The sequence below is a fragment of the Mesocricetus auratus genome, unplaced genomic scaffold (assembly GCF_017639785.1).
Source record: "Mesocricetus auratus isolate SY011 unplaced genomic scaffold, BCM_Maur_2.0 Super-Scaffold_100004, whole genome shotgun sequence".
In the NCBI taxonomy this organism is placed as follows: domain Eukaryota; kingdom Metazoa; phylum Chordata; class Mammalia; order Rodentia; family Cricetidae; genus Mesocricetus; species Mesocricetus auratus.
In genome coordinates this window covers 27657770-27673368 of record NW_024429189.1, presented here as the reverse complement: position 1 = coordinate 27673368, position 15599 = coordinate 27657770, and the positions used below count along the sequence as shown (strand labels likewise).

The following is a 15599-nucleotide window of genomic DNA, read 5'->3' as shown; positions in this document are numbered from 1 at the left end:
CAATGTAGTATAAGAGATGTGGTATGTGTGGTGTGGTGTATGTAGTGTGGTGTATGTGGTATGGTGTATGTGGTGTGGTGTATGGAGTGAAGCCCAGAAAGGAAATGCCAAGGAATACTGGAAAGCCTCCATTTGAATGTAGTAGGCAAACCTGGCTCATCACTGATTAAGTTACTTGTTCAGTGATACATGAAACCTGCATATTCCCCAGACCATCATCTTCAGAGCTCTCAGGTTTAATCAGGATGAAGTGAGATTGAATATGAAAAAGGAGCATGCATGGATGCAGGCACCTTCTCAGTGATCACAAATGCAGACTTTTCACATCAGGTAACACTGTCTGGCCTGCCTTTTGAGCTCACATCTCTCTGTTGCAGAATTCAGTGGAAATGAAGCTGAATCAAGTTTCCTATTTAGTGGTGCCTGGCCAATGTGGACAGCACTGGGCAGAGGATCCAAAGAAGGCTAGCAAGGACCTTCACAGGGATGTCTGAAGAGTTTCTGAGGCTGTAGAGTGGGTCCCCCCGGTGCAAAAGATAACAGAAGTGGTGGGTGGTCTGATCGCATGATGTATCCTGTTTCCACTTAACAATAATTCCAGGGTAGCAGACAGTCATTCTCAATCACAAGGCATAATTATTCCTTTTGTCTGGGCACCCTGGGTATCATCTACCCTCACTGTTGTCTTTTCTGGAATATCCTAGGAATTTTTCTGACAGGGCTTTAAGGTAGTAATGAACCATGGGAGTCAACCACCGAGACTAGGGCCAAGAGAGCCAGGCTAGGACCATTGTTTAAGGCAAACTTAGGTTACTATTGATTATTCATGGACTTTCCTCCTTGGTTGCTATGAGTAGTTAAGTACTTTCTTGCTATGATTAAGTCAAATCTAAGTACAAAGCAGACCCCTTTTAAGTACAAAATACAGTAGTTTGAAAATAACTTCAGTGTGTGGTGCCAGTACATCAAACTACAACAATTTGGATTGACCATAAAACCAAAACAGATGTGAGAATAGTTTGTGGTCTATGCTCTGCTTGGAACTGTAGATATTGCCATAATCAACAGGAACTTCTGCATATTTCTGGAGGCATGAAGATGATGGACGTGGACAGAGCAGGCTGGTTTCTGAAACTTACTCCTAAATCAGACTCACCAAGTATCACCTGCAGACACAATTGCCAGTCTGGCTGCTTTAATGAGAGTAACATCCTGCTGAAGACCACCAGCCAACGCCGGCCTCCAGTGCCACTGACTGTGATTTACGTTCCAAACAAAATGATCTTTGTTCAGGATTTATCAAAGGAGGTAGAAATCCATTGGGCAGGAAGAAGAAGCATTATGAAAGTATGTTCAGGACTTTGCCTGATGATTTCCAGAACAAACTCATTTTCCAATGTCTCCAGTAGCTTAAATGATTTTGCTATGTTTCATTAATTTATAGCATAAATGCAGTTTATGTGTATTGTGCATTAATAAGGACTATAGACATTTTGAATGCATACTATGAAGTCAGATGAAGCAATGTTTTTCCACGTAACTTAAAATGTATGGTCCGAAGACACCATACATTTCAGAAGCATGGCCCAGAGTCTCCTGAGCTGGGACTGATCTGCATGGCCCCTACCTGAAGATGAGCTTTCATGGTACCAGAAGACACCATGCAAACTTCTAAAGGAGGGGGCAGCTCACAGTCCTAACTAGCTATGATGCCTGTCAATCACAGCAATGACCGCTATGGCATGGTGACCGTAAGGATGCAGTAGTGACACACACGCCTTGGCGGTGACCAATAGCTCCTTAATTGGACTTAAGACCCACTCAACAAAACTGAAAACATTTGTACTGGAAACCTAGGTAACTACTCAGAGCTAGGACAGTCATGGTTATTGGAGGAGAATCTACAACCACTAATTTACTAAACCAGCATAATCTCTGACAACAATCTGCAAACATTTGTTCTTATAGCCACAGATAAATGTAGATTTTACTCATCTTCAAAAAAATTCTCTTTGCCCCCAGTGGTGGCAGCACATGCCTTTAATCCCAGCACTCGGGAGGCAGAGGCAGGCAGATCTCTGTGAGTTCAAGACCAGCTGGGCTACAAAAGCTAGTTCCAGGACAGACTCCAAAGCCACAGAGAAACCCTGTCTCGAAAAACCAAAAGAAAATTCTCTTTGCAACATATGGGGGGCATTACAGAAAAATACAACCAGTCAAAATGCAGCTATGGGGCCCAGTCCCAGTGGATACATCTAAAAACGTCCTACTCCTAAGGGAAGATTGTGGAATTGATGGAAACATGCAAGAGCCGATGGACAAAGGGAGTTTGCTGGGAGAGTGTGTCTCCTAGCAACATCAGAAGCTGTACTCATAAAGTCTCACTGACGTGACTATCCAAACGTGAAGAGGACAAGGTCAACACCAAAGGGCATGGAAAAGTCGATGGAGAAAAGCCCACGAGGCCTCAATCCAATACAAAGAACAACAGGCAGCAGAGGGAAGCTGGGAGCCAGAGTGGTGTTTTTCCCCAGGGAAGATTACCAAATGATTTGCCAGTGCCTAATAGTCAACCCTGAAAATATACAGACAAGCCACATTCTAAGAACTGAACGGGATAGTGTTTAGGAATGTATATGTATTTGCATACGCATATATGAATGCAATATCAATTAATGAAAAAAGGGGGGACATTGATTTGAAGGGGCATGGGGATGGTATATGGAAGGGTTTGGAGTGAGGAAAAGAAAGGGGGAAATAGGATTACACTATAATCTCAAAACTAAAAATAAATTTAAAAGGCTTGGATAAATTAGAGGATACCAGTTAGTGATTTTATAAAAGATAACTTTTGAAGACATGATAAGTATATATTTGGAGACTGAATTTGAAAAGCATCTTTCTGGCACCTCTACCATATTTTTCAGTTGTTTCTACTTCCAATGACTGTGGCAGAGACTGATGAGTTGCAGGCCAGGACTCTTGCCTCTTTCTGGGTTCATAGTCAATGTTGATTTCCCAGGTGGAAGGGCCATATGCCTGAGTCCCAGCCACTAGACTATGAGGGGAAGTGAAGAGCTCAACTTCAAGCGTAGTGCACAGGTGCACTCCACCCCCATCGGCAAGGAGGACGGATATTTTGTACCTAACTTCTGCTGTCTGCTGGATGGAGGTCGACACCCAGTGATCAGGTCTTGGGACCTCCACTCCACCTGACCAGTCATCAGCCAAGTGCACCTGCTTTATGCTTGTTATGAATTAAAGATCAACTTACATTGTATTAGGCCTCTGAGACTATGTAGTACCAGGTAGGAAAATCCTTCAAAATATAGGAAAGATACAAAGGAATAAGGGTGACTGTCAGAGTTGTTTAGATTTTTTTTCTGCCCATTTATTGGTTTGTTTAAGACAAGATCCTATTTAATCCAGGTTGGTTTTGGACTCACTGTGTAGGCAAGGCTAGGCTTGAATTCTTGATCCTCATGCCTACATCTCCCATGGGCTTTGATTGAGAGTATGCACCACCACACCAAGCTCCTTCATATTTAAATGGTATGCCCTACTATCTTCTCTCCCTTTGAAGTTAGTATTGATAATAATTATCACCATCTTTTGTGGAGTAAGGTTGAATTTTTAGGTATTGGTGAGTTATGTCCTTGCTTTGTAATCAGAATTGCTGACCTGAGACTTAAGGGAGTCAAGAAAATCAAACTTACAATGTTCTCACTCTGGGACAAGAGAGTGCTGGATGAAGGTACATTTCTGAGGACCGAATCTATAACAAGACAGGGAATTTTATCTTTTGCTCCCAAAATTCTGGTTCCGTTCTGATCCTAAATCTAAACACACTTTTGCCTCCTATCCATCAAAATGGGGTTGTGACTGGGGCTGCTCTCTAAGAGACAAAACTATTCTAATGGAACATGACTGTTACCCAACTGACTGTATTGGTGGGTGGGGGCAGCTAAGCGGTTCTGAGAAAGAGTGCCGGTGGCAAAAGCGTTGATGGAATCCAGTCAGGTGGAGAAGTAGAAACACGACGTTCCAATTTCAGGTGATGAGACCAACAGAGAGGAGACCATATGCATTCATGTGTTTATGAACATATCATATGTGATTCTCATCTCTAAAACAAAGCCATTGATCCCATGATTTGCCAATAGCTAGGGGAGTAACAAACGTAGTATTAAACATGTTTTGGAAGAACCAGAAACTGTTTCATCAGGGAAACCTGGGTTTCACTTCAGGTTTTTCACTTGCTGGCTGTGTTGTGCCTCCCACAAAAAGATAAATACAACTGGTGGTTCTTTATTTTTATTTATTTGTTTGTTTGTTTGTTTATTGTTGCTTGTTGTCTGAACTTGATCTGTAGACCAGGCTGGTCTCGAATGCACAGAGATAACAGATGTGTTTTAACACTTTATATTCATTGGGCCATAGTGTCCTCATTTGTATACAGAAGATATCTAGTTTCTAATGTAATCAGAGCCAGACTTCAACTCCTGACCCTTCTGCCCACACATCTTATGTGCTTTACAGGCATGTAGGTAGAAGAAAGGAAGGAAGGATCTCTGTTGTGAGGACTGGGTAGGATCACAAAGAATGCAGTCCATGGACAGTATGGGAGACACACACACACGCACACACACACACATACACACACACATAAATATAGTCATTGTGTATCAAAACATCTCCTATCTTTTTAATGTACTAAATACAGTACACCTTCATTTGTTAGTATGGCAATCCTCTGTTCCAAACAGCCATCCTTAAATAAAGTTCTTGGGAGAAATCATTGTGAGGCATGAACCTCATATCTAACATTTGAACTCAGTACAATCCAGTTAATGAGCACCAAAGTTGGCTTGTTCAAAGATTCCTAGAGCCTCAGTATCAGACTCAGAAGAAGTGACCGGGTTACATAAAAAAAGATAAAGCAGAAAAAGTAGCTGGTGTGCAAGGGCAGGGAGCTGCAGTCTGGAGAGCAGTGGGGACACAGGCTGTGCCGCTGCCCGGAAACCGGCCCACACTCATGTGCTCCTTCAGAGACGGAGGGAGGAGGCTGCAGAGCACAGACACGGGCATCCCAGATGCACTCGCTTCCGTCCTTCTTCTTCCACCTAACCCCATCCTCTTTAGCCTCTTTTTCACGTCCCTCCCCATTTAATTTTGGGGGACTTCTGATTTCCTGCAACTCAGAATCCACCCAGTACAAAGAATAAAATCCCTGGGAACCCGGGAACTGGGCTTTGAAGAACCTGGTCTGGTACCAGCGCTGCCACACAGGAGTGACTTTTACTCCTTCTAACTACTGTGAGTTCATTCCCTTCCATCGTGTCTGTGAATCAGGCTAAACTAACACATCTACATGTGAAAAATCCTTACAAGAAATGCTATCCACTTGGGTCCTGTTTCTAATGGGAAACATTTACTATAAAAGTTAGAAATAGTACATATAATTTATGAAATTATTGACCCCATAAACAATGGATTTCAAATGAAATGGAATAAATGGGAAAATAGTAGCAGCATAATGTTAAACAAAAGGATATAGGATGGCAAGTTATACATAAAAACTTTTTTTTAAGGTGGCTTATCCCACGCTGACGCTGAACTTGCTATGTAAGTAAAGATGACCTTGAGTGTAAAATTCTGATCTTCCTGCCTCAACCTCCAAAATTCTGGGAATACAGGCTTTCCCCACTACACCAGGCTATGCCCTCAGTCTCATAAACATTTTAATATTTTTTTCATTAAAAAGGAATGGAAGAGTCAGTGTAAAGTTGATATGCTCAAAGCACATTATGTGTTTGTAAGAAAGTATCCTTATTGTACATGTCTTTTCCATGTAGAATAAAAATATGCCAATAGAAAAAAGCAAAGGAACGAATAAATGAAATGGAAGAAAAGAAAGTGGGCAGATGGTGTCCGGGTCTAAGAAGTAGGACTATAAGGTATATTTATAAAAGCAGAGTGTTCTTTTTTATGTTTTCCTGGTTTTAAGTAAGGAGTAAGAATTGCTTTTACAATTTATGCACAAGATAAAATAAGTAACAAAGTAACACGATTCTCCCATTATTATTCTATAAACAATTTTCTCATGAAATATTTCTTATAAGATAATAAAAATCTTAACAATACAAAGTATGGACAATGGACATTTTTTAAAAGAGAATAATAGAGCTCTGTTAGTCTTGAATTCTTTCACTATTTAATAAGATAAGAACTAGTGAAGTTCAGCAGTAAATGTGGATGTTAAGTTGTGACCCGAATATGTTAAGACATAATGAATTCTGAATACCCAACGGCTTTGTCAATACAATTATATTTATCTCTAGGGAACACAGTGGCCAACTAATCATGTTTGCCTTGGATTTAGTTAGGAAATCTCTCTGTCTTGTTGGGGAGAAAAATGATTGTTTATGATGCTCTGATGGGGAAGTCCTTCTGTGTACATGTTGTCTTATTGGTTTATTAAATAAAGCACTGTTGGCCAATAGGGAAGCAAGATAGGTGGAACTAGGAGTCGAGGAGGATTCTGGGAAGCAGAGGCATAGTCAGTCACGATGAAGGACGCATGGAGAAGAGGTCCAGACCCTTTTCTCTGGTAAGAGACGACCACGTGGAAATACTCAGATTAGCAGTTATGGGATAATAATTAAGTCAGAGCTAGTTGATAAGAAACCAAGCAAACAGCTAACAGCTTTATAATTAATATAGTGTTTTGTGTGTTATTTGGGGACTGAGACAGCTCGGGATCCAGGCAGCAGGCAGAAAGACTACATATTACAATGCACCCATTCTAAATTAGACTGGCTTCCCATGCTCTTGGGACCTCTGACATGTCTCTAAGCAAGGTTGTGAAGTTTGTTTTGGGGAAAATGAGAAGGAAAAAATAGCAAAGGAAATACAGTCATTTTCCTGACATTCAAAGTATTTTTACCTTTACATCCCCAAACATTGCTGGAAGGTTGTGCGTTTTGGTTCCTAAATCCAAGTGGTAGAGAATGTCTTCATCCATAGCATCCAGGTAAGGATTTTTAACATACACAGACCTTTTTCTGGGGAAAAAACACATACATACACAAAGAGGATGTCAAGACATTTGGAGAGAAAGCACACCTGAGACATGATAACAGGCTACACCTATGATCATCAGTAACACAAGGGTCTACGGCCATACCACCCTGAAGGCGCCCGATCTCATCTGATCTCGATCTCGTCTGATAAATAACACAAGTACTACACAGGAATCTCTCAATTAAATATGGTATACTATGACTAATATTTGTTTCACAGTTACTCTGTATCACACCAAGAACTAAGCCTAAAAACTATACTATACCACAATACTGATGAAATAAATACATTAACTCACTTAATCCTATAACCACCCCCATTAGATATGTTGTGGAATAATCTTTTTGTTCACTGTGAAGATTTGTCACTATGAATGGTTTAATAAAAAGCTGAGTGGCCAATAGATAGGCAGGATTTTTCAGACACACAGGACACTGGGAAGAAGAAAGAGAGTCGCCAGACAAGAAAGAGAGGGAGCAAGACCTGCAGGAGGACAGGTAAATGCCACAAGTCACAATGCAACACACAGAGAATAGAAAGGGGCTGACTTAAGTTATAAGAGCTAGTTTAAAAAAAGTCTAAGCTGTCAGCTGAGTTTTCATAATTTATAATAAGAAGTCTCTGTGTCATGATTTGGGAGCTGGCTGGCAGGACAGAAAAATCTACTTACAAGATGAGTAACATTAATAACCCAACTTACAAATGAAGATACTGAGGCTCTTAGAAGTTGAGCACTCCCATGTAACCAGAAGATATACCGGCATCTCTACTCAGTTCTCTATGTCCCTAATCGTCATCCTCTTGACTATGAGGCTGCCCTTCCCTCACTGTGTCCTGTACTGGCAGCAAGGTATGCTTCCATAGGAGTTTCCCACGTGTTCCAATGAGGAGACATCTCTCAGCATCGCATCTCCATCTCTGCTCACTTGTTAGCTTCCTTCTCAACTTTTCTGGTGTGTATGTGTGTGTTTGGATGTACTTAGGTGAACAACTTAGGAATCCTGTGGTCTCTTTCATATGCCACCATTTCATGCAAGCAACCACAAAGAATTGCCTGGATGAATCTTCTTTCAAAACTCCAGGTTTAGTTCTCTTTCTCTCCTCTCCCTCCCACCCCTATCTCTCCCCGTGTATGCACACATTTTTTATGACACTGGTCTATGAGAACACTTTGAGTATCTTTGCTTTTGAGAACCCCATCAGCCATGCTCAGCATATATGACTTCCTTTCTACCTAAGGCCACTGACCCAGCCCCCATCACTAGTTGGGGTAACAGTCCTTCCTTTCTCATTCAGTAAATTGATGTAACACAAGGTAGTGAGCTGCCCCTGCAGGTGGGAGATTAATTCAGTCTAACCCTATACTTACAAAGCACACTCCTTGCGGCCTTCATTTACTTTATCATAATATACCCCTTCGGTGATAACAAAGGGCCACAGTGGATCAAGTCGTCTTACCAAGAATCCTCCCACTTTAAACCATCTCTATAAGCCTCGTGACCTCACACATCTCCAGAGACTCTTTTTCCAATCCGAACTGGGCTTTAAAAACCACCAAGGGGGAAACACTGGTGACTTGGACTGAAATTAATTGGATGCTCAGAAAGTGTTTCTTTTTTAATTTTGCCAACTAATGCGCTGCCAATGGTGAGAGCTCCTACTGGAAGCCTTTGCTCAGGAACTGCTCTTTCTCCTTTCTGTTCAGTTATCAAATTTCTATTCATTCCTTCAGGCCAGCTGGAACGCATCTTCCAGGAGAGTTTTCTAAGCAGTTTTTATCCCTAATCGATGCCTTTCCCCTCGCTGTGTTCCTAACACATCTATTTTGTGTTAATGCTGTTAAAATGGAGTTAATTTGCTTTCTCCTCAGAAAGATCATAAATTCCTTGATGCAAACTGTCTAGTGCAACTTTCTTTAATTTCTAAGACTTAACAAATCCTATGTGTTAAACTGAATTTAAATATTCAGAAAGTGGAACAAAATACTATTGTTTTTTTTTCTCCTTAAAGACATTAGAAGTCATAGTTCTCCATTAGTTTGTGAGTCATACCTCATTTGGAAAAGAGAGAGAGAGAGAGAGAGAACTTTCTCCATGGTGTTGCTGTAATGTCACTTCAGAACAAGCTCCTGCATCAGAAGCAGGGCAGATAGATAACCTGGCTACAGCCAGGAGGAGCAAGTCTGCCTCCCTTCTCCACTCCCCCTGCCCCACGCAGAGTGTGGGGGTGGGCATCACAGCCTGGCTCAGAAAGCTGGTTAGAAAGGCAAACCATTGACTCAAAGCCTGCATTTTAATAACCCCTAGTAATTCATATGCACACTAGAGTTCGAAAAACACTGCCGCTTACTTTCTCTTCCAAATTCAATTTTACTTTTTCTTTCATCCTGCCAAAGCTGATTTCATGACCATGAAATTTTCCTTTGGATTTCCTACCATGTCAACAAACCATAGCACTAAGAAACATTCTCATTCATCTCCAGCGACTCTTTAAGTGCTTATCAGAAACCGCTGGGGGAATTTAAAGCCTCCTGGAGTCTAATATTGGCAGATTCTTGTCTCCTGGGCCATGGAAAAGAACTTGGAAGACAACCAAAGAAGGTGTTTTGGTCATTTGAATCTTTTCTGGTTCCGTGCAAATTTTAGGGTTGTTCTATTTCTCTGAAGAAGGCTTTAGAACCTTGATTGGAATTAGATTGAACCTGTAGAGCACTTTGTGTTAGCATGGACATTTCACCAGTATCAAGTCTCCCTGTCCACAAACATGAGATACCCATTTACATCTTCTATGTTGTCTTGAATTTCTTTCACCTATGTTTTATGGTTTTTAGTATACAGATCTTTCCAGTATACAGTATTTTATTCTGTTTAGTTGGGATTATTTTATTAAGCTCATTTCCAGGTAGTTTCTTGTTAGTATATAGAAACAATATTAATCTTCAATTGCTGGGTTTATAACATACAAGTTCACCAAATTTATCAGTTCTAGTAGGTGTTTGGGTTTTTAGCGGTGATGGTGGTGTGTGTGTATGTGTGTGTGTGTGTGTGTGTGTGCATCTTAATGTCTTTAAAATAACAAAGCTAGAAATATCACAGTCCTTGAGACAGATTTTAAAGAGTACTGATACCTTGGTCCCTTCTCAGCATTTCTGATTCAAGTGGTAAAGGACACCTGACCTTGGAGCTTCTAAAACTACTTTTCTGTGTTTAAGAAGAAAACCTCAAACAAGCATAGTCATAAATTGCATTCTCTTGTATGATATTTGTTATAATAATCCCTTTACCAGTGGTTCTCAACTTATGGGTCACAACCCCCATGGGTTGCATATCAAATATTTACATTATGATTCATAACAGTGACAAAATTATAGTTCTGAAGTAGCAATAAAATGATTTTATGATTGGGGGTCACCACAACATGAGGAACTGTATTAAAGGGTCACAGCATTAGGAAGGCTGAGGACCACTGCCGTTAACACACTTTGTAGATACCCTTCAATTTCTTTGATGTCTGATTGCTCATTAGAGAAGCTGAGATGGAATGATTCTAAGTTAAAGGCCAGTTTAGGCTATACAGAAGGTTTCAAGCCAGCAAGTGCCAAACAGGGGACAAATGTCTAAAAATAAAGATGCAAACTAAAACCCAGAAGTGATCGCAATCAAAACAGTGTGACACTGACACATCAATGAAGGAAATAAAATGGTAGATCCAGAAATAGACCCGTTATTAATGGACAGTTGGTGTTTGACAAAGCTGCCAAGCACACACAATGAAGAAAAGAATAGGTTCTCAATAAATGGTGTTGAAAAAACTTGATCTCCACCTATAAAAGAATGAAATTGAACCTGCTCTTGCATCATGTCCAAACATCAACCCTGCAGCAGTGTCAAGAGAAAACCACAGGGGGAAAGTTCACTGCATTTGTTTGGAAAGTGGCTACAATTAAAAGCAAGCAAACACACAAATGGGATTGTACCTAACTAGAAAACCTCCTGCATAGCAGAGGAAACAGCCATAGAGTGAAGAGACACCCACGGGCTTGGAGAAAGTATTTGCAAAGTATACCTCTGACAGGAGCCTATAATCCAAGGTTAATGACTCAATAGCAAAGATGTAATAGCATAACCTGAAGATTTGGACAGACATTCTCTGTTGTGAAATATTATTTTAAGGTGTGTTACATTTTTATGCTGTGGAATATTTGTTTAATGCTGAAAAGATACATTGCATTCCTTTAACTCTGTAAAGTTATGTTTCTTTGCCTGTCTGAAACACCTGATTGGTCTAATAAAAAGCCGAATGGCCAATAGGTAGACAGAGGAAAGGATAGGCAGGGATGGCATACAGAAAGAATAAATAGAAAGAGAAAATTGGGAAGAAAAACATCAATGATCAAGAAAAGCAGGGGCCAGCCACACAGTCAGACACAGAATAAGAAGGAAAGAAAAGGTATACAGAAATAGAGAAGACAAAAGCCCAGAGGCAAAAGATAGAAGAGATAATTTAAGAAAAGCTGGCTAGAAACATACATAGCTAAAGCTGGGCATTTATAAGTAAGAATAAGCCTCTGTGTGTGTGATTTATTAATTTGAGCTGGGTAGTGGACACCCTTCATCCCCCCCCACGCCCCCAACACCCCTACACTCCCACACACCCCTGCCAAAAGAGCAAAGAGCCAAACAAGTAAAGAGTAAAAGGCAGCCAACAATAATTCTCAAAGGATTCAAATGGCCGACAAGTATATTTAAATTTTTTCCTAATTATTAAGGTAATGAAAATAAAAAACAATTCAGTATCTCTTCACACCCATTAGAATTATTATCAAAGCCCACTAATAACAGATGCTGACAAGGTCTAGAGGCAAGAGAAACTTTGTATTCTACTGGTGAACGTGTAAATTAATATGGCTTGTCTAGGAAAATATTATGGGGGGGCAAAAAACTAAAATAGAATTATCACATAATACAGAATTTTTACTTTTTGTTATGTATGCAAAATAACTGAGATTGGTGTGTCAGAATGATATCTGTAACTCCCATGTTTATTAAAGCACTATTTCTAATAGTGACATATATAGTTACTTAAATATATATATATATATACATATATATACTATGAATATATTATAAATGTATTTGTATTTGTATAAATATATTCAATATTGAATACTGTTTAAACTTTATTGCAATTATTTATTTGTGGGTATGAGTGTGATTGTGCACACACAATAGAGTATGTATGCAGGAAATCCAAGGACAACTTGTGGAGTCGTTTCTCTCTTCCCATGATGTGGGACCTTGGTACACAACTCAGGTCATCAGGCTTGGTGTCAAGTGCTTATTTACTCACTGAGCTATCTCACTGACCTCCCAGCTTTTATACAGAAGAGCATCCTGTCATTTGTGGCATGGCTAGAACTGGAAGCATGCTAAACATAGCACCAGCCCAGAAAGACAAACACTTTGCCACCTTTCTCTTATGTGGACTCTAAAACTGTTAATCTCACTAAAACAGAGAGAAGAGTGGTGGATATCAAAGACTAGGGACTAGGGAGGTATGGAAAGAGATGGTAACGGGGAACACAGAACATTCTTACTACCAAACAATGGGAAATTGGTGAGGCGATGGATATATTAGCTAGATCAATAGAATTTTCTACAGCACATGCATAGGTCAAATCCTCTCTCTGGGCTGAGGATATAGGACAGTGACAGAGTACTTATTTAGTAGGCATAAGGCCTTGAGGGTCAGCCCCCAACACTGCAAGCCAACTGAACAAACAAACACACACACAAACAAAGGCCCACCAACACACTGTACCCATAAATATATCAATTATCACTTTCAACTAAAAACAGATAAATGAATGTCTTTAAAAGAATTGAGGAAAAGCTTGCCTGACACTTCACACCAAATTGAAATCCATATGAAGCTGGCTCTTCCAATACTTTGCTCTTTCTAAAAACTGTAACTAATACCAAATAGACTCCCACGTAATGTTTCCTCCTCAAATCTTATTTTAAAAACCTAACTTCACTCTTTATTCCTAACTCATGCTCTAAATATTGGTCACCAAATAAAAGTGCTAACTGGGAGGCTCTCTGTTTTCCTTTGTGCTCATTTTCATGTTTATCTCTCTTTGGATTTCCTGAAGGAATGAAGATGGCAAGAGACGTCTCTTTGAGCCTGGAAATGGTGTGTTGTCTGTACGCTGACATAACGACAAGGCATTTCCCACTATTCTCGGCAAATCAGAGGGAGCTTGCAAAAATTCCTTAAGCGTCATGAGGACTAATGCTCTATTGTGTCCTGTTAACCTGAGGCAGAAATTAGAGTTTAATTTGCAGGCAGCTTGAGAAGATTTATGCCTACCTATGAGATGAATAGCATCCATGGTATTTCAGAAGTCGATTCTATGTTGTCTGTCTATCACAAAGCATATGAAATTATCCGATGACACAGTCAACACAGTTAAAAATGCCATAGGCACTACAGGGCCCTTTCATTATTTCTCAGGTGTAGCCTTTGGTCCTGGAAGTAAATTCTAAATTCAGGGTACAGTAAATTCCAAGCTGTACTTTGAATTTGTCTGCTCCTGTGGGTTAGTTAAACTTCTCATGGTTTTTGTATGTTCTTTTGACCTACCTACTTTCTTTTCTATATGTGTATTACTTATGTGTTTTTAATAAAATTATGTGGCTATGGACATGCTAGGAGGCACATGAGGCGGTCAGAGGACAAGTTTGTGGAGCCGTTTCTCTTCTTCCACTATTTTTCGGGTTCTGGGGGTGAACTCAGGTAGCCAGGCTTACTGAACAGACACCTTTATCCACTAAGCCGACCCACCAGCCTCTACTCTATGTCCTCATGAGCCAACTTGCCAACTCCACAAGAATCAAAGAAGAAAAATTTGCAGTGCTTTTATGTGGATTTGTATTGTGGACAGTATTCCAATTATTTAATGTCCAGTGTGAAAGAAATATAAAACTCTGAGGGTATATCCTATACGCACTGAAAATAAAACCCAAGGGACACTCACCTGACCGAAACAAGAAAAAATCAAAATTACTCACCCCTCATATGTATTCTTGTCCGGTCTCATGGATCTATTAGAAGCAGGTAAAATGGAAGCCATACTCTGCAGTGCACAGATATCAGGGAAAAGCACTATTAGGGCCTGCTGTTAAATTACCGATCCAATCACAGCCACACAGCTCCAAGCTAGACTAGCACCTTCAAACTTAGGTTTCCTTCTGAAGTTTTCTTCTAAAATCTTCTCTTTGCATTCTAAGCCACTCTATCAATTTCGAAACACTATCCCAGGAAGGTCTTTTATATGACAGTCAAGCTCTGGAAGCATCATTCCCCCAAGAAGATAGGTTCCTTTGGAAGGTGTGGCATCCTTTCTCTTTGACCAGGTTGGTTAGCTTGTCAGATTTGATCACTGCACCTTTCCCTGGCATCTAACCTCGGTTCCAATGTAGGGCTGGCTTGACACACCTACTTATTTGCTCTGAATCAGCTGTATATGAACACAAGCCTGCTTTTGGCTTCCATGCCAACCTCATCAAAAATGTGTCCAGTACATGTGAGAACTTTCAGTTCTCAAATACTTCGTTTTCCAATCCTTTCCCACTACTTGCCAACTTGTTTTTGTTCTGTGTGATTACTAGTTAGGAAAACATCCAAAGTCAGGACCTTAGAAATTCTCTTTGTTGGAACTTTGCCCTCTCAGTTCATGCAGAAGGTCTGGTGATTAAACAAAGTTGTTTTCCTGGGGTCTCTTCATTTAACTAAACACTAAGTAAGTTGACTCTACTGTCCACTAAACTATGTCTCTGGGTGTCAATGCAGGTAGAATGAAGAATTATAGCTTAAAATTTTCAGAAAAGAGAGCGAGTTTGTTTAAAGGAATTTATTAATTGGTAGCCTGCTGTGATTGTGAAGACCTGTAACCCCAGCATTTAGGAGTCAGGACAGGACAATTGCTGGATGCCTGAGGGCAGCCTGGTCTACAAAGTTCCACAACATATATGGGTATAAAGCAATCCCTGCTTCAGAAAGAAAGAAGGGATGAGGAGAAGGGAGAGAGGGAAGGAAAAAGAGAAGGAGAGAGAGAGAGAAGGAGAGAAGGAAGAAATGGGAGAAATAGGAATACGCTGTTTGCTGGTGCATTTCATTCAGGAGTGAGGAAATCTGCTTCGTCATGACTCTTTCTCTCATGGTTCTGACGGGATTCTGTATGGAGCACAGGTTCAAGAACATTAGTGCCATAGGTTTTAAACAAATCAGAACTTAAAATATTTGCAAATGTGGAGCTCGGAGTGGAGGTTGAGTGGGGGACTGGAGGGGCCTAGTGGGGAGGAAGGGGGAGAAGGGGAGGGAGAGGGAGCTGGGATTGACATGTGAAACAAGCTTGCTTCTAACTTAAATTTTAAAAAAAGTAAGAGAAAAATTTTTTGCAAATGCCAAATAGAAGATATGTGGCATTTCCTGATGTGTGTGAATTTCTCTTT

General features: G+C 40.3%; 1 protein-coding gene across 2 annotated transcripts in view; it reads right to left on the bottom strand.

Moving 5' to 3' along the window:
• Positions 1 to 15599, bottom strand: part of Upp2 (uridine phosphorylase 2) — a 114901-nt gene that overhangs the window by 21592 nt on the left and 77710 nt on the right. Inside the window, exons 4-5 of one of the 2 annotated variants that reach the window (XM_040745375.1) lie at positions 14157 to 14221; positions 6947 to 7064 (exon numbers count right to left, since the gene is read on the bottom strand). In XM_040745375.1, coding sequence (XP_040601309.1) covers positions 6947 to 7064; positions 14157 to 14218 — 180 coding nt within the window. In that variant the 5' untranslated portion in view covers positions 14219 to 14221. The remainder of the gene's footprint in view (positions 1 to 6946; positions 7065 to 14156; positions 14222 to 15599) is intronic. The other variant, XM_040745376.1, reaches the window with a different exon arrangement.